The sequence below is a fragment of the Haliaeetus leucocephalus genome, unplaced genomic scaffold (assembly GCF_000737465.1).
Source record: "Haliaeetus leucocephalus isolate CR32 unplaced genomic scaffold, Haliaeetus_leucocephalus-4.0 Scaffold451, whole genome shotgun sequence".
NCBI classification, from domain to species: domain Eukaryota; kingdom Metazoa; phylum Chordata; class Aves; order Accipitriformes; family Accipitridae; genus Haliaeetus; species Haliaeetus leucocephalus.
Genome location: NW_010972887.1, coordinates 6325627 through 6353393, shown reverse-complemented (window position 1 = coordinate 6353393; position 27767 = coordinate 6325627). Strand labels below are relative to the sequence as shown.

The 27767-nt window shown below is 39.3% G+C and overlaps 1 protein-coding gene across 1 annotated transcript in view; it reads left to right on the top strand.

The window, feature by feature from the left end:
* GTDC1 (glycosyltransferase-like domain containing 1) overlaps positions 1–27767 on the top strand; it is a 174192-nt gene that overhangs the window by 78950 nt on the left and 67475 nt on the right. Inside the window, exons 4-5 of the mRNA XM_010575191.1 lie at positions 4471–4638; positions 7534–7707. Coding sequence (XP_010573493.1) covers positions 4471–4638; positions 7534–7707 — 342 coding nt within the window. The remainder of the gene's footprint in view (positions 1–4470; positions 4639–7533; positions 7708–27767) is intronic.

The following is a 27767-nucleotide window of genomic DNA, read 5'->3' as shown; positions in this document are numbered from 1 at the left end:
GGATGCGTTTCCTCTAAAAGGCTCGTATTTGTAGTGATATCCAAATCTAACTCTGTTTTATTGTAATACTGCACCTGGCAGATGAAGAGTGCTCGTACCTCTTTTCTGGGCTGCCAGATCTTCAATCATAAATTCATTTTACTGTGAATGTGGTTGTTTTGCAGCAGAGATTTATGGCCTTGGATTTTATTTGCAGTGCAGGAGAGTCCCTGTTGCTGCTGCAGGATCGTACCCTACAGCAATCCTCCTTTTCCAGGGAGAGCTGGGTTACCTGTGCTGTGATGAAAACGGTGGCCATGTCCATCAGGCCGTCGTGCTGGCAGAGCTTCTGCCAGACAGAGGGCATATTCCAGTACAAATCGGGTGCTGTTTTAAACTTGCTTTGTGCTGTAAGCCTGGTAAATGGGAGAGTTCAGCTTCCATATCCATAGATACATAAATATGTCCTGTGTGGTCTCCCAAGGGGAAGGCAAAATGTGTTTTTAGTTAAGTTGCATGGGAATTTAATTGAAAGATTTAGGACAATGCCATAAAAAAGTAAATCATGGTTACGTGACACAAAGAAGATTTATAAAGCAAAATAAAAATACTTGAGGACCTTTACTTTTATAATTTGCTTGATAAAAATGGAAACCTGTGTTAGTCATTTTGTCTGCTGGTAATTAAAGAAAAAGTAATGCTTTTGATATTTTACTGATTTTCAGTCCTTTGGTATAAAATAATGGGAAAGACAATAGCAAAGGTCAGAGCGTTCTTCGGACACATCGCAGCTCTGAACTGCAAGCACGCTCAGCTTCCTTCCCATGAAAATTTGTATGAATTAAGCACACGCTTAACATAATTCATACAAGCAGGTCCTTGGAAGTCAGAAGGACTATTAAGCGATTCAGATCAAGCAGAAGCTTAGTGTAAGACCGGAGCTTGTGTGGATGGTGGCCCTGAAATTTGGCCAGCCTCCAAGGCAGTGGGGCTACTGCATGTGTGATGGTCGTGCTCTATGGAAGAAGGTCATGTGTAACCCAGTAAAATACTTGGGGATATTTCGGAGAGGAGAGCTAGGGTGGTCGCGTTAGAAATGTGACCTTCAGCGCAGGTTTTGTGAGGATTCGCGCAATATATTTATTGAAGAGGACTGTATATATTAAATGTTGTAGCGTTGATAGGTCTAGATAAGACTACCATAATAGCAGTTGAAATGTGTGGGGGGGTTGTGAGATGGTAAGTTAATGATGTAGCTGTTAATTTGAATTTAGCAGACGTTTTAAATATAGGTTTCTCTTACAGAGACAAAAGTTGCAATTTAAAGCTCTTTGGTGGTCTAAAAACAGCTTAATTCTCTAGTAGCATGGTAATAAGTACTAATCCAGCTTATACAGTGATTGTAGTATGTCATGTTTGTGAAAGATTGCCTAACTCTGCTTTCTCTGGGTTTTATGTTAATTTTTTTAAATTAAACATAAAACCTTATAACATCTTTATGCTGAGATAAACTGTTCAATTTAACTTGTGCTCAAGCAGCAGCTGTCAGGAATTATCATGTTTCAAGCGTTCTTGCCATCACCTTGTGTCTCTACCTCCCGGATACACTCCGTGGGATGATAAAGCTCACCTTGTTAGGATTTATTACTTAAATAATAACCCGAGGTAAAAGGAAAGTTGATGTCACACGGAATGACAACTGACATATATTTATGTCGCACGCTACGTTATATATAATAAACTTTCCTTTCTTCCCCTTGTAATAGGTGTTAAGTGGAAATACACTCCAGCATATCCTCCAGTGCCCTGCATGAGTCCATTAGCCACGTATGTGGCTGCTCTGTGGGCACGTTCACGGGGACTCGTGCTGTCAGGTTATTCAAGCTTATAATGCTAGAGAAATTGGTTATCGTTGTTGGCTAGCAGCTTTTATGCCAGTAAAGAAACAAGTATAAGAGCATCTCATATTTGTTGGGTTAAATTCTGGAAATGCCGTGAAGTAATGCAAGCGAATCGGGAAGGCTGTTTTCTAATATTACCACTTAAATTATTTTATTTTTATTTTTTCTTGCCGTAAGAAGCGTAAGCCGTGTCTTTTCAGGCTCTAAATCTGAATTTGCTGGTAATCGCAACAGTTTTCTCTTGAGCTGGGCAGTGATAAGCGATCTGCTTGTTAGTCGACTTTTACTGCTTCCCATTCACAGTGGAGAAAATTTGGGTCTACCCCTTGCAAGCGTTCCAAGTTTTGGGCCTTTCTTGCCTTGCTAGAAGCCAGCCTCAAGCTCTTTCTAATGATGCTGTTTGAATTCCTCCGGTTTGTCTAAGCCGGTACTGCCAACACTTTTTTTTTCCATTCCTGTGGATATAACCATCTTTTTTTCATATTCTTCTAGTTATTCCGTTGTCCATCTGAGAGAGTTCAGATATTTGAGCTACCCGGTTTTGTCCAAGCTTAAATCTCAGATCTCATTTCTCGTGGTGCTCCCCGTTGCCCTTTTCTCGCCACTCGTCGTGTTAACCTTGGCACCCCCGCCGTCTTCTCTTTCCACGCTTGCTTTTGTGCCTTGCTCTGCGCTCCTTCCCGTGTTTTCAATCCCGATGTGCCATCTCTTTTTTTCCTCTCTTCCTTCAAACGCAGCCAAGTTCGTAGATGGTATCCTGCGTCAATACAGTTTTCCTCCTAACTCATGGCAGAAAGCGATTTTCTGAAAAAAATCAGTGAAGGATAAACTGTAATGCAATCCCAAAGTAGCAAGAATTTTGCCAAGCAACCATTTTGTCTCATTTTTGTAATATTTGGGGTATGTTTGCTCCTGTTTGTATTTTTCTTTGTCACTCTAGTGCTAAACTCGCAGCTGTCGCTGAGCAGGGGTCTTGCATCGCCCGTAGGAAGCTTCCCTGCCTCTGTCTGGCACCCAGGTTGTTACGAGGTCCAGAGGTTATTACTCTTCGTGACAAATAAGTGATGACTTACGTAAAACTATTTTTTCCTCTTAGTATGGCTCGTAATAAACCTCAGCTCCTATCTTAATTGGCATTCTGTTTGACAGTCCCTTCAGAACGATCAAATATTTGATGAACAAGGCAATAACATTCATCTCTTACTTTCGTAAGCCTTTCAGATTAGCATTGACTGAGGTTGATGAAGATGGATACAGGATCTGTTTTCTAGGAGGTGTTTGTTCTGTAGATACAGATTATCTAAGACCAGTGTGTGTTAGCATAGGTGGTATTATGATACATATATCTATATGGCTGTTTGGGGAAGTTCATGAGTTTTAAAGTTGACAGCCAGAAATCAGAAGTTTTTAGTATTCGTGATGTTGGTTTGGCAGTAATCTTGAACACAAAATTCATGTAAAAATAGGAAGAATGGGAATAAAATAGGTTAAAGAGTAGGAATAAAAATGGGAAAAAATAGGAAAGATTTTAAAAGAATTAAACATTGCAAAGAAATTCTGAATCTGAACCACTAAAACGGTGGCTAGCAAAAAAAAGTCAGAAGCATGCTATGTTGAAAAGTAGTTTATTAAAGCTTAATATTTTATGTGCAATAAATACCTGATCTCAATTTTATTTTTTCTTTTTTTTATCTCTTGTGATGAGAAACGTATAACACAAATGTCTGTGGCTCTGCAGTTCTCTGTAGGTACAGGATTCAGTTTGCTTGAAAGCAGCGTTAGCCAGGGGACAGGAGATACTCGCATGCTTTTGGTGAAATGCAGGGGAATCTGCCACTGGTTACAGCAGGGTCACAATTTCATATTACACATTTAAATACATTCATTTTCTGATAGCCTGGTAAGTTATACGAGGCTAAGATAGCAGCTTGTTAGTGCTGTTTGTGCCTGCTTTATATAATTGACGGATGTGTGCAGTGCTGTAGACTGTGGAATAGCAGGAGTGCTACGGCAATACTGGGGTGCAAGGGTAGAAACAACATTTCATTATAGAGGATACCTAATAAAAATGTGAAAATAAAACAGAAGAAGGGTGAAGAAAAAAAAAAAAGGAAAACCAGACCATACTAGATAAGTGCACTGCATAAATCAAAAGGGTTTCTGTCATAACATGAACATGTGCCATTCCTGCTCATATATTGAATTTCAGTAGTCGGTTGCATAAAGAAGTAAAGTGTAATGAAACTGGCAAGCAAAGTATTCCCTAGTCAGCCTTATCTTTGTTCCATTTGTCCTTCAGATACAGCTTTTCTTGCCTTTTTCAATAAAATCCATCCAGCTTTTTTTATTTTGCATCTCTCTGTAACCGAGCTGGGAAGACCAATGAGATTCGGTGCTTTTCTAGTTGGGTTCTTAGCAGCTGCTTTTTAAGAGATCAAAACTTTGAATGCTGCTACATGGTATTAAGGCTTAGCCATTGATGTGTCCCTATAGGGGTTATGTTTTTCTTGGGGCGGGGGGGGAGAAGGAGAAGGGGTGACCCTTGCGAGCATGCTCACAGACAGTAAACACTGCTCTCCTTGTTTTCCAGGATCCTCTTTGCAAGCTCGGTGCTTAACCTGGCTGAACTCGCTGCCCTCCGCCCTGACCTTGGCAAATTGAAAAAGGTCCTCTACTTCCATGAGAACCAATTGGCATATCCTGTCCAGAAATGCCAGGAAAGGGATTTTCAGTACGGATACAACCAGATCCTTTCATGGTAGGTGTTTCTCGCACCGCTCCGTATTATTTAAGGTGTCCTTCTGTCTCCAGCCTTGCACCATCGTAAACCCGAGGAGCCCTTCTCTGCGCAAACGCTGACCCTGTAGCGAACCGAGGTACCAGCAGAGTCCTGAAGAGAGGTTGATGAGAGTGCTCTATAAACTCGTCTCAATTTCTCCTATAAAGTCAACCAATGCTATATTGGGCTACTGCGGCATCCCCGTCAGCGGTGGCGATTTTGACCCGTGTCTCGGCCGTAAGCGTGATGCTTTGTTTCATGGATGCTTCGCAAAGCTGCAGCTAATCAGCTCTTGCTTGGCCATAGCTTTTACTGCATCCAACTGAAATTATATAGAGGGTTTTAGGGAAATAAACAGAAATTAAAATGTACTGCAGCGCTTTTCTTGTGAAGAGAGGGCAGTAAACATACCAGATAAATCCTTATATTTCTTTCATCTAGTATTCAGAAATTGTGCAGTGCTAAAATACCCAGACGTTTTAAAGGCTGCGGTCCTTTATTGTTGCTAAAAACAAATGTATTTCTCGAATCCGAGTTAATGAAAGAAGTTAATAACAGCAACACTGAAAAGCTCTGTGGTTAGGCGTTGTACAGACCTAAGTGAAACAGCGGAACTGGGTTGTTTTGAACTGAAATAAAGTCACTTCCGTGGTCTTTCTCACCTATCTGTTAGTAGGAGACTTACTAGGAATAGGGATTGAGCATTTTAAGGTACAAGTTAAGCTTTTACATCTTTATAATACAAGTCAGTTGATATTGAAATTTCTCAAATAATTTTGTGTACTGTATTTACTCTGGCCATTCTGGAGCTGCTTCTGCCACAGCATTTGCAACATGTTTCACTTGCTGAGCAGTAAAGATGGGAAAGTATAGTGAAAGATCTTTTGAAAACTGTAGCAGCCATTTTCAGATGTTATAACAAAAAGATGTGGGTTTTGGGACTGGGGCAAGGAGTATTTTTTTGTATACATATTTTGCTTTATTATGGCAGTTATTTTTCACACATCTATTGTAAGCTGACAAACATTTATCCTCGACATACGCATTTTTAAGATAATAAAAGTAGCTACTTTTACTAGGAAAAAAAAAGACTTCTATAGATGCTCCATTCTGTCTCCTTCAGCCTCCAGTAGCTTCTCCATGTAATTCTATAATGTTCATCTTCCATTTCTGTTGCTGCAGAAACCCCCTTTTTAACAGCACATAGAAGCCATCTCCTCTCTACTGTTTGTAACTGCCTAGTGGTCATCTGCAAAGAAATGCCATCTTCCAAATCTGTTAGAACTGGGAAAATGTATCTTTCCAGTCTTGCGTAGAGGTTTTGGAGACGATTAAAATTAGAGCACTTTGAATCTTCAGGTTGGAGCATTAAGAATTTTTTTTTTTTCTCCCTGATGTTTCTAGAGGGTTAATCTAATAAAATCACACTTTTCAATGACGGCTGAGATTCCTTTTAGCTGCTTAGGCAGTGACAGGATCTTTCTGATTTGCCAGCGATACACAAAGCCTGCAGGAAAAAGTTGGGCAGATAAGACTTGATGCACAAGAGAAGCAGAGATGATGGTGCTGGAGCCTTTGCTACACGTCAGAGAGCAGCAAAGAAACGTGCCGGGCTCCTGCGTTGTCTCGGGTCATCTGTAAATCACTGCAGAAAAGATGACTGGATTGTTTGTACAAAACCAAGGAGACCAACGGGTTAAAAACCATAGGTGGGGAAGAGGGTGGGATTCCAGAAAGCAGTTCAGCTCCAGCAGCCTGCTTGAAAAGGATTATTTCTCTTTAATGTTGGGGTTTTTTTTGCTTTTCCTGCTGACTCCTGCTGCTTTGGTGAGCAGTGTCAGTTGTCTTTCTTGACCAGACAGCAGTGAGATGCAGTGAGGATGAATGACAGCCTCTCACCTCAAATATACTTTTCACGAGCCCGGTGACTTATGAACGTCTGTCCTCGATGTATCTTATGACCCATAGGTCTGTATTACGATATATAACATATTGAGAAAACCAACCGGCCGTAAAGCATTTCTTACCTCCGTTAGCGGTGAGCGTTTGCCAGTGTAGCTAAGATTGTGTCAGCACTTCCAGGATAAACTTCCAGATATTTCAGGGTTTTTGATAGCTTCTCGTTTTCTCCAGGCTGACTCTAAGTGGTGAGGTAATACCTACATTATCATTTAACTACATCTTAAAATTACTGATCAAAAATTACTGATTTTAAAACACAGCAGTAAAGAACACAACATTGCATTAATATGCCATTTTTTCCAAACTTTTTTTGGTACTGTGTGCTGTGTATTTTATATGTACATATATTTGGTGAATATACTTTTAATCAGGATTCTGTACGCATAGGTTAAATTAACATTCCATTTCTCTAGTATCCTGCTGCCTCACACACATGGTCGGTTGAAGGTAGGTTAACCAAAGGTAAGTTGTCCTTCAGTACAAAGGAATATTTCTAAGGAATTTTCATTTTCTTCCAAGTTTAATTCTACAAAAGTCATATTACAGTGGGCCTTACCTGTTTATAATGCTTTTAAGAGATAATGACAGTAATACTATTCTTACCATTTTATGAATAAAATATCTGAATCCGCAGATAGAATAGGATGTGCTCCTTTAGATTAATAATAGTAATTTATTACTTAGAAAAAAGTTTAAAAGTATTTCAAAGAGTGAATAGACAGAAGTCAAGACATTTCTGATTAAGGTACATATGCTACTCCTAATTCATGTGAAAAGGCTGATTTTAATTAGCATTTCACTCACACCTTTTGTTTGTTTATGAGAATATGTATCTTATTTCCACTGCATGTAAAATAATTCTGTTCCTTTTGTGGCAGCAGTGAATTCATTAACCTTAACCGCTTTTTACAGTTTGGTTGCTGATGTTGTGGTGTTCAACTCTGCTTTTAATATGGAATCGTTTCTTACATCCATTGGAAAATTTATGAAGCTGATTCCTGACCACAGACCTAAGGATTTGGAAAAAATAATCAGACCGAAGTGCCAAGTTCTTTATTTTCCAGTCAGGTTTCCTGATGTGAGCAGGTCAGTACATTTTCCACGTCATAAATTGCCGCCAGCCTGTCAAAACTCTCTATTTATGGTGACATTCTAACTAATCAGCTAAAGCATCGTTAATGAAAGAGTTTGAGAATATGCAAAATCCCCTAATTGATAAATGTTTTTCAATAATCAGAGGCTATTCAGGCAGCGTCTGATCTGCCGAGCCTGTCCTTAGTGCGTGTCGTACAAACTTGCATCGTTCGGGATGAGTGATTTCCCACTTGTTTTCGTGATATCCCACTTGTTTTAGTCTTTAAGGAGTTGCCAGCTCCTCAGCTCTGTATATATTTGTACAGGGGAGGTCAAGGAGGAGAAAGAAATGCTAGAGAACAGTAAAAGTGATAAGCCTGTAGTCAAGGAGCTATATTTCCCTCGGTGTGTTGCAGGGGGATTTTATTCCCTCCTCCCTCCCCTACCTCTTCTTTTATTGCTTTCCAGGTAGGCGAAAAGCATCCCAGTAGCAGGGAGCAGACTTGCAGATGTTGGCATTAGCTGCAGCGGTAGTTGCTCTTCAGTCTTCCTCGGTTACTCTGAAGGACGTTTTTTATTACCCTCGTTTCAGAGCCCGTCTTGAAATTAGTGGTGGGTTATGTGGCTCAAAGGGAACATTCGCTAGATCCTTTTCACTTTTGATTAAACCTGGCACAATTGTTTTTTCCTGTTATAAGGGACTCTCCTCCCACCGAGCAGGAACTTTGCTTCGATGGGACCGGCACTAAATAGGGTATGATTCTGCAATTTGATTATACTCTTAAAACCAACATGATGCTGGGTACGTTTTTTTGCTGAAATAAGGATGGAAAGCACCATAATGACTCAGAAAGAGTCCGGCTTTTGAACCGATAATAAGTTCTGGCCACACTTGAGATCTTTGTCCCTGACCAGCTTGTACTTACAGTTGTTTCAAAGGCTAAATATACATTTGTGGTGGTTTGGGGGAGAGGGATTTTTAGTACAGGAGCTGAGGTCGTGCACTCTATTGCTGTTGCCGCTGCAATGTTTGCATTTCAGTATCTTGGAAAACTTTATATTCTAAAGCACTGATGCAAATAGTTTTGAAATCAATGTCTAAAGTTAAGTCTTTAAACCTATGGTTTTGGCAAGTGGGTTAAAATCCTCCAGTGTTCCTGAGGGACTTGGCTGCCTGGATGGCAGTGGAGATCAGTACCCATATATCTTTGAGGATCGCACATTGCTTCTTAGAGACCGTGTTTTTAAAGAGTGAGGGAATGCTGTGAATGCTCAGCGTATTTGTTACCGAGCCATCTTAAGAGGGTCTTGTGGTTTTTTGGCATACCTTAGGAAGTTATGTGGCCCAAGCCTAGTTTTGGAGATGAAGTTGTGATAAGCCTGTGTCCTATATTAAATCAGCTCTTTTGGATTTGTCAGCCCTGGCAGATGGGGTCAAACAAGACGTGACGAATTAGTCTGAAGTCGTACACACAGTCATCGTTTGTCCAAAGCAGAAGGTGATTAGGTGGGTAGAATCATTAGACTACTACCCAAACTGGTAAAGTAGGAAGATCTCACATCTCTCTGTGTGCTCTTCTTAGTGTCCTGCTCTTGCATTAAATCTTTCCTCACTAAGCAGGACACCTTTCACGTTTTCATTGTGGTTGTTGCACTTTAAATTATATCAGAAAGCTATTTTCAGCAGTGATGGACAAAATTAAGATGTTCATAAACAACAGTGTGACTGTAAAACTTTCTCAGCAGAGTAATTAGAACCACAGATTAAATCAGCTCTATTATTTCTAATATGTATTTTATTCAATAACCAACCCTAGATGTAGGATCTGGGTTTTTTAGACAAAGCCCAATATCATCACAGGAAAAAAAAAGCCGAAGAAAGGACTGCTTCTGTGTAACTCTGAAGTTCTTTGGGTTTTGACCTTCAGCTGCAGCCAATATTTACTATTTCTTTACAAGATCATGTTTTAAATAATGTTGAATGCACCTGTGGAAATTGAATGCTGTTTTTTAATGTAGACTGTATTAGTATAGTGACTGAATGGAGATTGACGAGAAAAAGGTTAAGAAAAATTGTGGCCAAGCTAAAATTTATAAAGCAAGCTCTTAGCCCAGAGTGTTTTTCAAGTTATTTTCAAATGGTAATTTGCTTTATCCAAACCAAACTCATACAGTGTAAGTAAGTGATTATTTGCATGACTGACAATCATTTCAGTGCCTGCAGTCTTTTTAAAATGCATAATTTTGCTGAGATGTTGGGAAAATATTTAAAAATTCTGAAGGCAAAACAACCAGGGTGATTTTTTTTTTTCTTTGACCTCTTTTATTTTGTGTGTGAGCGTCTCAGGGTGTGTTTGTATCTGAAACATAATCTTTGTTTGGATTTGGGAGAGAGGTGATCTACGAAATTATCCTCGTGCATGTGATGGCGATCTTTTTAAGATTATTCTAGATTAATATTGCAATTGTAGGGCAAAATAAAATATATCTGACCCTCGATCAAAACCAGTATAATGAAGGAGCATGTCACATGAGTTAATCCTGTAACATATCTACCTTTTAATGTAATTACTGTAGGTGATGGGTACACAAACGAGCACAAGCAGCGTAGTAACTGATCCCTTAAGAGTGAAGGTACAATGATGAAGGATACCCTAGGAAATACTTGTGAATACTGTTAGAGGTACCATTATACGTGTGTGTAACGTGTATTTAAATATTTCAGACGGGCATCTAATTACTGCTTTTCTACTTTTGAGAGGAAGTTATCGATGCTTTTTTATAGAGATTCTACTTTTTAATAAATATTTGTCTTAAGGGCACATATTGGTGTTCCCAGAGCAAACAACCAGACTGTGGTCCTTATCTGACAATGAGAAGAGATGAAAGGATTTGAGGATTTAGCAGAGTAAGAAATTTACTGACCTAATCCTCCTGTTTTCTGGTTCTGACGACTAGCTTCCATATTGCATCCTGTGGTGCTACAGCTACTCTGTATATACTCACCCTCTGTCATTTCTGACTTGGAATTCTCCTCTTCATACATTCTGATGAAGTGTATTATGTAGAAATACATAATTTCTACCGAGTACTTCTAAGCTTGGAGACAAAAACCCCTCCAAGTTAAGGCTGTCACTTCATAGTGCATAGGTATTGCAAGGGCTGTAGACCAGTAGCTGATCTTATGTGCCATATGTGCTGCGTATCAGACTGGGGTTTTATAACACAATGAATTAAATACATTGTAACTCAGACTTATATTGTCATTGGCTTAATTTCAGTATCTTTTCTATTGTAATGTAAACAAAATCCTAAATGTTACTTTCTTTTTCTATACAGTCAATAGACTCTCTTTTGATATAGTCTGTTTCCACTTTTGCACTGCAAAGCTATGGTTCAGGAAGAAAATCCCCCTTCTACCGATGTTGTCTTTGGTACTTGCATCTCCATATGCCAGCAGACCCCACTGGAGCACCTCTGCACGGTCTCGTTGATATTGTGTACAAGTTCTTTTGGTCCATCTGCATCCGTACTATCTGTGGCAGTCGGCAAAGTGGGGTCAGATTAGGTACTCCTTGGAATTCATTTCAACGAAAATCGTAATATAGATTTCGGTTATTACTATTCCTCTGATTGTAATATATCTTTATTATTATCATGATGTGGTAGAAAAGGAAGAAGTTTTTATAAGCAACAATGAAGTAACATTCCTAAGAGCTCAAAATGCACATTGGACTAAGGTGGAATAATATAAAAGAAACATGAGAGGATGAGGATTACAGCAGAAAATAAAAATAGCTTCTTTTAAGTGGAACTTGTTAGTGAGTATCTTGTACTATCTGCATTAACACATTTTGAAGTAGAATTAAAGATTTTAGACTGTTGTTTCTTCATTTGCTTTTATAACTTAGTACAGTTAGCAGGATATTTTCAACCATTTGATTTTATATTTTTTTAGTTATAGTGTGAGAGAGGCAGAATTTGCCAATTTAGAGAGTACTTTAGGGCCAGTCAGGGGAGTTCCTGACTAAAGCAGAAGTATTTAAAAGACGTTGACAGTATCTCCTGTACAGGAACGTGACTGTCACGTGTGGGGGAGCCTGTTTTGGGGAAATAAAAAAAAAAAAAATTGCATCACTTGGACCAGGCTTGCAGGGCTGAACTTTCAGACCTCTGTTTAGATAACTAAGAGGCTCCTCCTTCCTCTGCAGTCTTAACGCTATATCATAGCTTTGCTGTGCTGGAAAAATACAGTTGTCACCAAGCAAGGAGAGGCTTGAATCCACAAGAGCCCAAAGCTATAGATGGGCGCTGGGGACGTGTCTACGTTGCACAGAGAGATGCTCAGCAGCGGTACCCAAGTGAGCTCTAGTGAACCGTCTTGCGTACGGGAAGCAGTATACCTTAGAAGAGCAGTTTTTGGCTAATTAGCCTTCCAGTGAAATAGCATAGATTAGCTTAGGTGGAGTACTATGCTAATGATAGCGATTCTGGTACTGAGGCTAGCGACCGCCTTTGGTGGTGGCTCGGGCATCTCCGTGGTGCGCCGTGCTCTCTCTGGTAGGCATAGCCTCCCTGCCATCACGGGTTATGGGTAGTTAGCATAATTAGCAAATGCCAATAGACTGCTCCTACCTTGGGGCTTGCTGCTGAAGAACTGGGTGATGGAAATTGCTCCCCTGAATGTCTTTGCTCCTCACCTGCCGCAAGCAGGTTTTGGGGGTTGGCGTTGGCACGCGAAGAGTTACGCGACAAGCACGAGGGATGCTCTCAAGATCTGGGACACAGCACCTATGGGGAGGAAAGTGCAGTACTGGCTTAAAAGGGGCATAAAATGGGAGTCTTTCAGTTCCAGAGTCTGCAGCAGCGGGTCGGTTACCTTCTGCGTCGCTGGGCTAAGGGCTAACTGCAGGTAGCTGCACCTACAGCAAGTGGTTGGGTGGTTGAATGAAGGGTGCCTCAAGCGTCCTTCCACACGTGCATCGTGTGCCGCCGGGGAGGCTGGGGGCGATGGAGGAGTTTCCATTCTCTCTCCGGATCGTGGACAAGTAGCTCTTGCCCCAGCCTGGTCTTCCAGGCAGAAAGCGCCTGTTTTATCCCCAAAATATCCCCAGAATTCTCCAGCGGCAGCAGACTGAGAGTGCCCTCCCAGAGGAGGGCCCAGCTGAACAGTCTGCTGGGATGTATTCGTTTTGCAAAACTTTCTGAAAACTAATTTCTTTTTATCTATTGAGGGACAAAAATAGTTTTACTGACTCTCTTTTATCTGTTGTATAGGTATTCCACTAAACGCTATCATAATAACCATTTAGTCTCACAATAGCTCACCAGGATACTTAAGCAGAATTCTCTGTGCAACCTAGTTTTTTATTATGTTGGGTACTGCTCATGTTGCATACAACACATTCCCATAAAACTTGCATTTTGTATTTACAGAGAAATTTCTCTGGAGAGTTAAGGTCTTGTAAAACATTCTTGTTCTACAGCATGAACGAATTATTATACTCTGGGGCATTAAAAGTGAAGTGTACTGAAGAAAAGAATTTTTTCATTAAAATGCAGTTTATATTGATAAAACAGATTACTAGCATTTGATGAAATGTGAAACTTGGATCTACCCATATCGCTAAATCGCCAGTAGGTTTGTTTTGGCAAGAAGAATAGTATGTAATGTATATCAGGACCAATCATTATACAGTACCTGTTAGTTTTGTATTAGATTAAATTGTCTTTCACTAAAGTACTTGGAAAAAAAACCCTACTCTAGCTGTATCTTGAAGTAGCAGAATGTGGTAACCAAGAATATTAGAAAATAAAAGCTGTCGTGTTATCAGTTTTGGCACAGTCATTTATCAATCAGTATTTTAAACATTGACAAGTGGTAATTTAATAGGGAATGACCCTGTTGGCAGGAAGTTCTAATGACAGATGATGCAAACTCATTTATCACTATGGGGCTGTGCTGGCTTCTTACCTTTCTCAGTATCACAGCTCATATTTTCCAAGTCTGGGATGTGAGAAGCCACAAAGGGCAAAACCTGTGGCATCGAGCCTATAACCACTCCCATCTAATCTGATTAACCCCTTAGCTGCAAATTTCTCTGCAGTATAGCTGGGAAGATCTAAAAGTTCTCATACTGATTTAAATACCATTTGATTTTTAAGTAGGGTTTGCCGTAATACTTGTAAGCATTTCCCATAACCGTTTTTTTAGAAACGTTCAAGTTGTGTCACTCTGAATACAAAGTTGAGACACGCTGGTACTTGGCTTTCATAAACAAACCACATTCTAATAATTAATAGCACATTTCATTAGCAGGCATTAAAAATATTGCACGCTGTGCCCTATACAGTGGGCAGCTATTATTATTATTATGATCATTACTACTCGAGAAGGAAATTGATGCATTCAGAGGTTTAATTGATTCGTGCATATTCATGTGGGAAGTCAGTGGTAGAGTCACGACTGGACTGGATTATTATGCACTTCCATGCATAATAATGTCTCTGCAACTTGTAAAGAGAATAGACTACCTTGCCGTAATAAGTGTGGGCATTTGAAGTTGAGAGATGTCATGGGAGAGGAGATGAAAATGACACCTTCATCAGCAACTGGTATGGATGGCGCTTTTAATTCTCCTGGGATTAGTCTATCTGTAATACAGGAATTCAACCGTACTTGGAATAAAAACAATAATACATTTTTACTTCAATTTCCACAATAGCGAAAGTTTTCATCGATTTGGTATGATTTTATGTTACCTTTTGTCAAGCATAATAAATGCAAGCCCTGCTTTGGGCTTTCTCCGCCTTCCTACCCTAGTTCTCCGTCTGTTCTTTTTCTTTTCCTTTCACAACAGAGTCTTTCTCCTCAAGGCTGGGATCATGTTAAATATCGTCCCCGTGCAGGATGATTCAGACGTGAAATACTTTCAGAGTTTGCATCAAATTGTTGTAATAAGAATCAGTGAAGTTTGAATTAATTGGTTAAATTGTCGTGGCAGACTGTAAGCTGGTTGGGGATTTTTTTTTCCCCTTCTATTCAAAGTGGACAAAGGCTATTGATTAATGGTAGGATCCTGCAAAGTGCTAAATACCCTCATTTTCACTGCAGTCGATGGGAGCTGAGGGCGCTTGGCACTCGGCGTGAGTACAACGTTAACATGGGTGGAAGGAGGTGGCACGCGAAAGTAAATGCTGGGTATCGAGTGGTGCGGCTGTGTCCAGTTCGGTTCCAATCCATATGAAGGTACGGACTTCAATCCTTCGCATGTGTGAAAGATGGTTTTTATAGACAAGGCTGTCCCTGCTGAATTTTGCATTTCAAAATACCGCCCTTCAACGTTTGAACAATTCCATATTTTTTTATTATGAAATTCATGAATATTACATAGAAGTCGAGGTGGATTTTTTTGTTTTTCTTTAAAGTGATTTCATGCTTACAGAATTGTAACAGAGAGGGAAGCAGTCATGTTGGGCATATTATTTCTCAGTTGCTACATGAGGCAGTGACAGAACCTTTTTGCTTAAATATTCTGGGCATTCCTTGTTGTAATATAATGGAAAAAAAAAGTAGGTGATGTGCTAAAAATTGCAGAAAAGATAAGCAATAGGAAGGGATATCAGAGTTCTTAGAAATTCTTCACTGAGAATACAAAATGTTTTCAGAAATCATTTTTAGGAGAGTGAAAGACTCTCTGTTACTGGTCGTGGGGAATGGCAATACCTTTAGAAAAAGCCATGCTTCGTCTTGAATGCAATATTAGTTTGGGGATAGGGGGGACGAAACCCCAAAACAGCCAAGCCCCAAAAGAGCGGGCCCTTTAAAAGAATGGTGGAATAGATAGCCTTGCAAATTGTTATTAAATTTGAAACTAAAACTTTAAGTGGGTTGGATCTGCTTCGAGCACTGTTGTGTGCTAGATTGCCAACAACCAGTTCAAGTTGAAGTGAGAGGTACCATTAGATGGAAGTGTCAGTGGAGAAGATACTAAGATGTTCTGTAGGAATTTCAGAGAATAAAGAATAAGAGAACAAAATTACATGATGGAAAACATAAAATCACAGTTTTAAGTTTGAAGAGAAAACTTGATACATAGCTCTCCAGTCCTATGGAGATGACCTTTATGTAATGTGTAAGAAAAACTTAATACAGATGTTTTATTTATACATAACCAAATGGGATGAAGTTAAATGATATCTAATTTTGCCAAATCACCGATAATTTCTTTGTTGCACAAGGAGTGTTTTAATCTGTTTAGTTTTTTTCTTTTTTGCTTTTGCTTTTGCAAATATTTAATATTTTATATTTTGGACATTCCCCATGCTCAGTTGTGACTCCCAGATGAAATAATCCTCCTCTTCTTCCCTTTAATAATTCAAATAGCATACATATAAAAATATGAAAATCCCAACGTAAACGTACCAGAAATGCTTTTAAGGTAGCTGTTCAGCTTTACTATTGAAAAGATGCGTGTCTAAATAGTAATGAGGGTTCATCAGAGTTTTGAGCTTACGAGCACCAAGTAGTAGGGATGCTAGCTGAAGAGCTTATGGGAGAGCCAAGTCTAGGAACACTTTGCCACCTACTTTTCCTCAAGTATGTATGAGAAAAGATCTTTGGATTGTATCACCTTTTTTACCAGTGGGGCATTTTGCGTGTTGAGAAATCCGTATTCGCAGCAAAGGGGTTTCGATATTGTATAACAAGATATTATTAAGTTCCGTCTGTTTTTCAAGCAATGTTACAGGCACTAACAATAGCCAGGAAGAATGAATTGGCTATTAAGTTGATTCAGCCAACCTGTGATTAATTTTAGAGTGGATTCCTCATAAAACTGTGCTGGTTTCCTATCGGATGACTCCTAAGTGTAGTCCTCGGGTCAGGCTTGCAGAAAACTAAAGACTTCGTCCATCTTTGGCCTATTTTATGTATTTCCTGCCCTCTTATAATCTTGGGACGCATCAGCAGACCACGTTGTCTCTATTTTCGTTAATGCCCAACTAGCTGTGGCCCTAATGGTATGTAATGTCTCACCATCAGACCAGAGCCCTCATCTTTCCACTTGTCCTCCCTTGTCAGCTCTTTTCAGTTTACTGCTGGGTCTAGAAACCACAGGTGTCTTAGTGCTGGTTTTGCACCAGCTGAAGAGACTGATTTAATTTCTCCAGGACAGATTTGATTTTAGGTATGTCCCCCCCGTCTCTGCCAGAATACTCATCATGGGTGCTCGGCGGCGGGGTTACATGTCTTCATTTCTATGACGTTGCTTCTCAGAAAAAAAGCCAAAACTATTCACAGCCAGGTTGTCCTTTAAAGAGTCTAAGCATTTTTGTTCTCCAGCTAACGTTTCTCATAGATGTTAAATAAAGAAGCAAGCAGATCTTCCTTCCCTTGGTCACTTTTGTGTGCTAAATGGTGGACTAGTCTATATGGCCGTGTAGGTAAACACAGAACGTAAAGAACATGCAGACATGAAGTCAACTTGCTGCTCCAGATGCACCAACCAGCAGTATAGCTGCACCACACCAACTGAAAAAAAGCTTATGTGATTCTCAAACACAATAGAAAAGATATTTTTTTAAATACACAGATCGGTGCGTCTATGTAAAGCACTGAAAAATTTTGTGGTGTTCTGGTCACCCATGTTCAAAAAGATTAATTTAAACTGTGAAACAGGTATAGAGAATTGCTGCTAGGGTGATTAGGAGAATCTGTATTATGAGAGCAGATTAAAAGAGTATGGTTCACTTGTCCTAGCAAAATAAAGGTTGAGAAGGGGATATATGTTAATCTTTATAAATACAGTCAGAGGATAAAAGCCATGAAAGAGGAGGAATTATTTAAGTTCCAGGATAATCCTTATAACATCCACTAGGTATAAATTGGTCATTATTAAATGACTCAGATGGGAAATGAAAAAAAAAAAAAAAAAGGGTGTGTAGGGAGGTGGTTTGTTTTGGTTTTTTGTTTGGTGCCTTTTTGTTTTTCTGAGAGCCATTTAGTTTTGAAATGACTGTTGAAACACTATTGAAATGTAAGAGGAATTTGATAAATTCATAGAATAGTTGGTTAAACAATATAGGAGTAGTGCTAGGCAGTTGCAGACGTTTGCATTGATGATATCCCCAAAATGAAGGTGAAAAGAGATGGACTATGAGATGGTAGCATACTGACTTCAATCTTGAGACCTGAACTGCTCCGTGAAGGAGATAATTTATTTCTAGTGTCTATAAAAGACGCAACGAAAGACCAGACTGTTCTATGTACTGCGCACAGGGTTTATCTTGTATTTCATTAATCAGATGTTTCATAGAGGAGCGGTGTCCTGCAAGGTATGTCGTGCTCATACGTTCAACCTCTCATCGTATTTGGGATCAGAAGGAATTTTCATTAGCCAGACTCATAATGACCGTGGTGGGAAGGGAAAAAAAAATGAGGAGAATATTTTTGCCTCTACCTATGTACTGGGATCATCTGGACGTTTTAGTGTTTATGAAGAAAGCCACGTCACAGCCAGCGTGTTTGGTCCCTCCTCTCCTCTTCGTTGCCGCACTGGAGTTGTTGGGGCATCAGTCTTGGACTTTGTTGTTTTGTGGTAGCCTGAGCATCCCTCAGAAGACAACGCAAACTGAAGCGGTACCAAGGGTTGACAACCACAGTGCTTGGGGAAAGCAGCGGGTGGTACGTGTGTCGGCAAGAACCGTCTTCAGGCAAAACGTCTGAGTATCGCGGCTTTGGAAGCATCCTTCTCGATTTTGCCTCAGTTTACTTTTGCTCAGTGAAGCATTCGGATAAAATTCTGCTGTTGAGCTCATTGGAGTCAGAATGAGTTTATTTTAACTTTCCTATTTTGATGAGTCTGTATGGCTCTTTCATATTCATCCTTGTGTAGCGTAGTTTAATACTAAAATTGCCTCAATCTGCGCTAGAAGCAAATGAATCACAGAAAGAAGAACTTTTTATGCAGTAATTCCTTTCTGTGGCTGAAATTTTATCTGTCCTTCCCCAAACTTCATCGCAGGTCTTTTGGTTTCGGAGTTCACTTATGTTATCTGCCATCTGATTTTAAATTACCGACCTTGAATTATGTGACTATATATGCAAGAGGGAGGATTTGACCCTTTTTGGGTGCCTAAACTGTCTTCCTTTTGTTGCCAATAAAAGGAGGGATTATCTGTCAGGATTTCTGGTAACCTAGTCACAAAAAAAAATTAAAAAATAATAATAAAAAGGGCAGTAGCAGGTAAAAAAAAAAAATCTTTTTTTTTCCTCTAGTGAAACCCTGTATGATATCTATAAAGTTGCCCAATATTTATGACCTTAAAACTGTATATCTTTGGTTCTGAAAGCAGCTGCGCTCTTTTCCGAGGTACTCGGTGCTGAACTTCTCGGCTCATCTATACGTTAGCGACTTATTATTCTGCGAGCGTCACTTCATTTGGGCTAGCAATAAGTCCTGTTCAGTCATTGTGCTGCAGAGGAATGTTTAAAGCTGCAATGTGCATTGGAGTCTGTTTGTTTGCAGCAGATGATTTGCCTAAGCTTTGATGCGCAGTCACTTTCTGACATTTGTGTATTTCAGCAGTGAACAATGTAAACTCATTTTCTGAGCACTTTGATTACTTGCACATAGCAGTGCCCATGGCATGTGACAGAGAAGAGCACTCTATCCACTAATCAGATAGATATGCTTCAAGCGTATTTACACAAAATAATGAAAACAGCTGTTAGATACCTTTAAACTTGAGTGTGTTTTGTTATTAATCTACTAGCCCGTACACATGACACTATAATTCTTCGCTCACTCAAGTTGCCTTTAATGACACAGTAATAAAACGGAGAGGGATGAAAGTAATGGAATTGTAGAATGTAATGCCTCAATTGTTCTACAGTGTCTTCCTTTTTGCCAAAATAAACCACAATTAGGTCCATATGGTGTTTTGAAGTTTTCAAGCAATGACCCTAATAAAAAGTAATGAATTTCTGACAAAAGAAAGCATGGTGCTCTTTTAAGCAGATATCTTCGCTATTGATCTAGTTATGATTGCAGACTGATATGCTAATAGAAGAAGAAAGGTTCAACGTGCCTGGTACAAGCACTTTCATTTGTGGTTTATTTTATTCTTATGAAATTCAGATTGAAAAGGTAGAAACATGTTGTAATCCATCAGTTATGACTCCCTTTTAAAAGACCTACTATAAAGAAAACAAACGGGTTTTTCCTGAGAAAAATGGAGTTTGGAAAGCATTTGTTAGCTTGAAATTGTTAACTAGGAGCATGCCTTGCAATGACGAAGACGCTTTGTTTGGCTATATGAAATTTCACCTGAGCACTTTATTCTCTTCAGAGGTCCAAGCTCCGTTATTGACTTTACTCTCTTTTAACCTTTTCATGGGGGAATTGGGGTGATACTCCTCTTCATCTAGAAAATCAAACTGTCCATGGAGCAGTTGTTAGGTAAGTACAGCTACTCAAATGCAGCGACTAGGGAGGACGTGCAGCTCGTCCTCCTATATAGTACATAGCTATGGGCAACCGTTAAAAAAAGTATGTTGTGTCAGTATTATTCCAATGCAGTAATAATGATACCTGAAGTATGGGTAATCTAGTCTTAATAAAGAGAGGAGAAGGCAGGTTCTGGAAACAGATACCAGGGGAAGGAGAAAATAAATGGCTGATTTGATGAACCTTCACTGCTAGTGGTTGAATGAATGTTCATTATGCGCAGTCCTAAATGACTGAACTGAAAAGCATCTGCTAGATAATGTATATTATTGGCATTATTTTACTCCAAGTGGTGTAGTTAATGTCGAGCAAGGCCTATAGTCTTGTAACATGAATCTATTCAGAGCATCCTTTCAGGAAAATCTACCTTCTCTACCTTTGATCACTGCTAGAAACTGTCTCTGAGCGGCTCCTTCACTGGTAAATTAGGAGTCCATTTATTTAATGGGCTAATTTCTCTGTTGCCTGTTCTCTAACTATTGAGCTGCCTTTCAGACTTCCCACTCGAGTCTTTAGTGCTGCACCTTTGGAAAATAACCCAATTTGGGCTTCAGTGACCCTTACCATTTTTCATTTATGTTTGCTACCTTCTACATTGGTAATTTCTCCATCTCCTTATGTATCACATACTTGTGTGTGGTTACTTTATTCATCTTAATAGAAAGGAGTCTTGTTCATGGGTAGAACTTTATCCTCAACAATGTATCTTACTTTTACAAGCAAGGTAGATGAATTGCTATTTATTCCACCACTTTTCTTCTTTCTGAAAACATACTCGTTTCTAATTTCTCACCTTCTTGTACTGGATGCCTCAATGAGATGTGAATGATTAATTTGTTTTATTGCAACCACGGTTAATAGGAATTGACTGGTGCTCAGGAGCTGAGACTTGCCTTCTGGAGGAGGGCATGGGCTGCAGGAGAAACTAATCTCGCTTCAGATTATAAAATTTGGATTATTTATGTTACTTCGAGTTCTAGTAAGAGGAACATAAAAGTGAAAATCCCCACCTTAATTCCTGTGATTAAAATATGGGAATTGATTTTTCTTGCCTCAATTTTCAGCTTTAAGAAATAGTCTTATGCTGTGAAATAGAGTGTCAAATTTTAGACTGGTTTTAAATTATATTAAAAAAATCCATCAAGCTTAAGGATGTGAATGTGTTTAAAATATGCTGGTTTCTACAGCCAGCTGTAGGTGAGAAAGGTTGGGCTTTTCACCCAAACTGAGCAGGTTCTCCCAAGAAGCTGGATAAGAGCAACAGGATTTGGTGTGGCTCCTCATGCTTTGGTGCTTGTATTAAACTTCCCTCCTATATCATAAATAATAACAAATATGCTGAAACATTTTTAATACTGAAAAAGGGTCTTAAAGCTCAGAAGAAGCGTGGGAGCCTTCAAAAGCTTAACTAAGTCCTTTAGCCCCTGGTTTTATTCATTAAAATATAAGGACCTAATTCTGCAAGGTCGTCCTCTCTTGAGAAGTCTAAATACCATCAGGAGACTTCAGAAATTCTGGCTTATTTTTTATACAGCTCAGTTGAAATTATTTGAGATTTCGAGGTACTTTGAAGTTTTTGGTATACCTGCAAAGGCTTCTGTAAACTTACCTTAGTACCTTTTGAAATCTGAAGTTTTAACCATTTGTGATGTTCCAGGTTTTGGCCGTTAGTCTGGAAGAGCGATCATGCTGGCCGCTGCTGATTGTGTATTTAATTTATTTGATAAAAGTACCCAAAATATTTTCATTTCCATGTTACCAGTACTTTCACTTGCATTGTGATAGCATCTGGTGCATCCTGTGACTTTCCCACACATGAAAATAAGGCAGTCGGTATTAAGAAGCATTAGCACCCCAAAAAGATAATAATACAAGGTTTCTGATGCTTAATATAATGTGCTTGAGTACATATGGACAGTTCTATAGATGATTAACTACAGTCATGTAGACTTTCTCAGACTGCGTGTGTGTTTGCAAGACTAGCTCCTCAATGAACAGTAATTCTTATTACAGAGCTGTTAGTAGTGGGCTGAATTATTGCATTATAGATCTTATGTAAAATCAGGTCTTGACAAAGGGAAAACAATTTTCATGCAAAACCCCAAAGTTTTCTATTTTTTGATCTGCTGATATATATAGGGAGAAATGTACCATGACTTTAATTTCTTTTTTTTAATGCACTCTAGCTCCTTTAAGAACAATGTCCATTACTGTGTAATGATCAGAGATGGTGATTTTTAGCAGTAGATTGAGGGGACAAGTTTAAGAAAACATTTATTGTACTGTGTTTTGGAAACACAAGCTAGTTGTAGAGGTTACGTTCAAAATAGCAGGAACTAGTACGGCAGCATTTTAGTAAATTAGGATATAAACAAACATCTGTTGCAGGAATGTAGAAATGACATCATAAAGAATGTATGCAAAAACTTAATTGAAAAAGAATGATGCAGAATTGCAGCATGACTTTAAGTCTAAATTGATTTTTGCCTTCAGAGTGAAAGTGGGATTTTTGTGCAACATTCCAATACTATAAAGTATTTAAAATGTAATGTCCTATTAATGTACCTAAAATGTAGACTCTGGGTCACCCAATAAGAATAGTAGTTACAGTAATACAGTATATGTAATATGCAATTATCTTGACAATAGTTTTATTTTTTCAACAATTTTGTCATAAAAGAGCAGTAAGATACAATGAATTTGATTCATTTTGTGTGTGTGAATCATTTAATAGGCCATTACATCTACTATATTAGACTCCATTCTCCTTTCAGAGCTTTTCATTATAAGGCTGTCTTTAATGGAAAGAAGTTTAACCTTCCCTCCCAGATAGATTGAACCCCATAACAGTGTAAACATTCTCATTATAAAATAAAATCCCCTTCCCCAAGGGCAGCACTATAATTATGTTGCAGAGTGTTGTACAAATGTTTCTCTTAAAAAATGTTGTCTCGTTCTTGTCCTCAAGTTTTTATCATTTTCATTTATGAAGAGAATCAATAATACTTTTAAATTGTAATTTAATAAAATAAATATGATCTGATTATTTTTTAATTTTTTGAAGTTATTTTAATCAAGTTTGAGAAGAAGTCATCAGTAAAATTGCTGTTGATTTATAAATAGGATAATTAGAGGCTTTCCTCCTAAGTACTGTTCACTGGCATTGTGGCTGTTTTTATTGCCTAGTCAAACCTCTTCATTCAATTTTAAAATTGCCTTTTGAATGAACTGCGCTATGAGCTTGCCAAATAGTGTCACCGTTAATACCTTACCTCCTCTATTTCATTGTCCGGTTTGTAAATGCACAATAAATTGTTTGATAAGGAGGTCAATGAGGTTGTACTAGTTTTTAAGTGAATTATGGCCACACGTTTCAGATTATGTCACGCTCTTAGTGTAGTGCTGTGCTTAAAAGGTGGTGAGACAGTGCGTGGTAGATCGTTCGGTATGGTTGCTCAAGGACTAGACGCAAATCAAGAAGAGCGGGTTCTCCACCGATCTTTATAGAGAGAATAGACGACAAAAGCGCGCCTTATTAATCCAATTTACAATTCTGTAGCGTGTCCCTTAGTCTAATTAAGGAAACTCTCAAGAGCAGGTACACACCGCACGCTCCACGAGGATGGGTTAGGGCGAAGACGTTTGCAGGCAGGAGAGCGTTTCACCGCTTTGGCTACAGAAAAGCTGGCAGTAGTATTCCTGGAAGGTCCTCAAGCTTCTCCCACCACCGTGCTGGACGGTCATCTCTCATATCTCCTGAGATGTGGGGCAGGAATTGGGTTCTTCTGTACGTATAACTGATTTTGGAGAACCGCGCTGGATTGGTGTCACCATTCCAGCGGTTTCCCCGTGCCGGTGCGTCGCCTTCGCCCAACCCTCCTGGGCTTCGAGAGCTCGTCCGCGGACGAGGCTGTGGCTTCCATCCAAGCCCGCCTTCCCCCCGCGCGCAGCGCGCGGGCGGTTTTGAAATAGAAATGTAAAAGGCGAAAGTAAGAAACTTTGTGCTTGTTGAGTCTAAAAGAAAGTCTGTTTGTGTGTGTCTCTCCCTTTGTAACAGAAGGAATGTTTCTTATGTTTCTGTCTTCAGACAGTTGGCACACATTTCATCTCAGCAGCTGCTTTCTCTTAAAGTGCAGTAGAGTGTAGGACTGTAGTGACACTAGCATTAATACTTCACATTCTGCTATCATATGCTGTCACTGTGAAATATGGATCTAGGTTACATGTGTTTGCAGACTTTGTACTGCTGAATTATGAAAGCTGACTCCGTTGGAGGATTGTGTTGTATTCAGAGACTGTGAACTGAACAATAAATGAATGCAGGCAGAGACTTGCAGTCATAAGCAGTATCCTCCTTTTTGGCCTAATTGAGACAATAGCTTTAAAATGTAGAATTGCCAAATAAAACTCCGCTGTTGACTTAGGTAAATATGTTTAGCAGGCATCTAAATATGTCTCTCATGGGCACCTTTTAGTTGTTATCCTCAACATTGTTTAAATATTATTTTTAAATCCCATTCTTCCGAATGGTGTGAATTACTGCAGATGAAGAAAATTTATTACAAAGAGCAACAGTACTACTGCTGTCTGACAAAATAATTTTTTGGGAACAATTAGTTATTTTGTTACCAAGAATTAGTGTGTACCCGTAAATAGAACTCTGCAATCTTTTCATGCACCTGGATGGCTATCAGAGGGGTGAAGAGCCACGCTTTCTTTATTTCTAGAGGTACAAAGTTAATACAGATGTAAGTATCAGCAAAGATGTCAAGAATCATCGGGTTTACACCATAATGCACAGTACCCGTGCGTTGCACGTGGGTGCGTAGGGGATCCGGTCCTGGCCCCGCTGAAGTCACCTGGGGCTGCGTCGGCACATCATGGGGAGCTGCGGCACTGGGAAACTAAAGGGTAAGCAAAGCTGCTGGAAAGGAATATTTGGAATTACTCTGAAATGAATGCTCAGCGTAAGGGGATACTGGGGTATCTGCAAGCAGATCTTAATACAAGCTCATGTACATAATTTTCTTGCGCTGAAAATGTTAATCGGTGTATTGGTTAAAGTCAGATTTGCTTGGTGCCTGAAGTTCTGCCAGTAAATGATTTTATTTCTTGAAAGAGCAGTCTTTAGGTATCTGTAACTCCAGTGATAGTGTCAGTGCTGTGTCCACACACTGACAAGTGAAGTTGATTTTCTGCATGCAACCACTGAGGATCAGAAAGCAAGCCTAGGTGCAGAAAGTTGGGGTCCAATGTAGTAACCTCCATTCATTTTCAGTTTTTACCTTTGAATATCAACGTCTGTACAGGCACAGAGTGAGTAAACAAAACACACACGTTTTGGTAGCATTAAGTGATATTGCTGGTAAATGGGCTTTAAACCACACCTCTTTAGGAGCTTCCAACTGGCAGAAAACCATAATCAGCATGCTTACTGTGAACGGTCTAATGCTCAGAATAATGTTAGAATTGCTGTGGACAGTGTGGAAGAAATGTTTGGTCTTACTGAACTTGTCTGTGTATTTTATTGCTTAGCATGCATGGGGTTTGTGTCACATACATATGGAATTTTATGTGAAGTGGTTGCTGTCATGGCTCTTCCCGTGTTAATTTTGATGTTTCTTTTGTATCTGATACTTAAGTGGGAAGGTGGGGTTGTATCCTCTCTAACCAGTGCTGTTCCTGTGCATCAGGGCTTCCCATGACAACCTCTTCTACTGTCATCTCGTTCCCTGACTTCTTTTAAATTGCATCCAGGTTCACGTTAAGTTTAAATGTTCTCATCAAGAATTGTCCTAGACTAGAAACCATGCACTTCTAATTTTGTACTCTAACGGGACATTGTTCAGTTGATTGTAAAGAGGTGAAATACATAAACAATTTTAACAACAGAATTTAACCTGTTAATGAATCATGCTGGAGGTAATATCTACGTGCTCTCTCAGAGTCCTAGCTACGTGCGTAATAAATCAACGTGGTGCTTTTTAGGTGCGTACTCATTTTCTGTGCAGCAAGCAGCTGCATCATCAGTCTTTTCCTCTTTGCCTGTCTTCTCATAGCCGTCGAGTTTTTTATTCTGGGGCACAATATGTAGAAACTTCGCCATAATGAGGTTTATTTTTTTAATACAGCAAAAAAATACTAATAAATCTCAAATTTTCATTCATCTATATCTGCTTTTCTGTCAAAGTGAAGATCATTTTCCTGATCCTGACCAATCTGGGGCCTTTTCTGGACCAAAAGAATGAGGGTAATGTGTTGATGTTTTCATAAACAAGACCATTTTGTAGTTCATTGCTTTGTTAATCTTTGTAAAATATTCTTGTATTTGTCAAAGTATTTCTGTGCCATGTGACAGCAGAAACACCAGTAGAAACAGGATGAACAACATCATTTTTCTCAAGTGTCTGGAGTTTCTTTTACTGTATAGAATAGTGCGTAAATCTACTATTAAATTTATGGAAAATTCATGTTGGGTGGAGCATTGCACTGGCTAGAAGGTAGAATTCATGTACTCCATCTCTAATTGATGTGGTGTAATAGTTTAATTGCGTGGTCTTTAGAATACTAATCATAGCAGCATTCACCAACAAAACAAAATTGTCACTTTTCTGTGGGGACCATTTACAACAAAGCTAGCATAACTAGTCAGCATGCAAGAAAAAGACCTTTACGCTTAAGTTACATTATTTATCAGAGCTTTTCAGTGGGGAGAAGTTCTTTGTGTTTTAATACACTTATGCTATGTAATTCTGTGCATTTTATAGTATTAATTGGAGAAACCATTAAAGCGCTGTGACAACCTGGAACATTTCTCTTGCATCTACCTACTGGTTAGCTGTTCCTCTGCCAGACTTTGTCGTAACCTATGTCTTTAGTCACCAGCCTTACAACAGGGCAGCACCAAGGATGTGGAGATGCTGCAAGTCATAGAGTTCCTCTGGCTGAGGATGGAGAGAAGCAGCAATAGCAAAGGGTAGCACGAGGGGATGAATGAGGAAATGAGTGAGATTGAAATCTCTGGAACTGTAGATGTTGGCGGGGATGGGTCCTCCGAGCTACCTACATGCTGGTATCATTTATTGTAACATATGCTACAAATATACCAGGAGACAGCAATACAGAGTTGGGATGCAGGAAACAAGAGCTTGCCTTGTGATGGAAACCAAGAGGGCTATTTGAATATTACCACAAAAAGATGCAGTTGTGGATTGTTCTACCTTTGAGATATTCTGGCAGTTTAAGATTTATGCTGCTGCTCTCTGCTTTCTGTTCCTGGCCCCTCGCAGGGTGATGGACCTCCCGTGTGTGACTGGGAGGCACTGGTCTCCATCAAGCCTCGTAAATGTAAAGATACTCAGTACCTTTTATCATCAGTAAGATCCTCAGAACTAATCTAGCATGCCGTTTTTCAGAGATTACTGTGTAATGCCCCAGAGACATGGTGAGCAAAGTTCTCAAGCCCCAAAGGACTGAACTATGAAACCACATTTCCAAATAGATTAAAAGTATTTGTCATCGGCTGATTTGCCATGAAAGGCTGAACAGAAGTCCTTTACACAT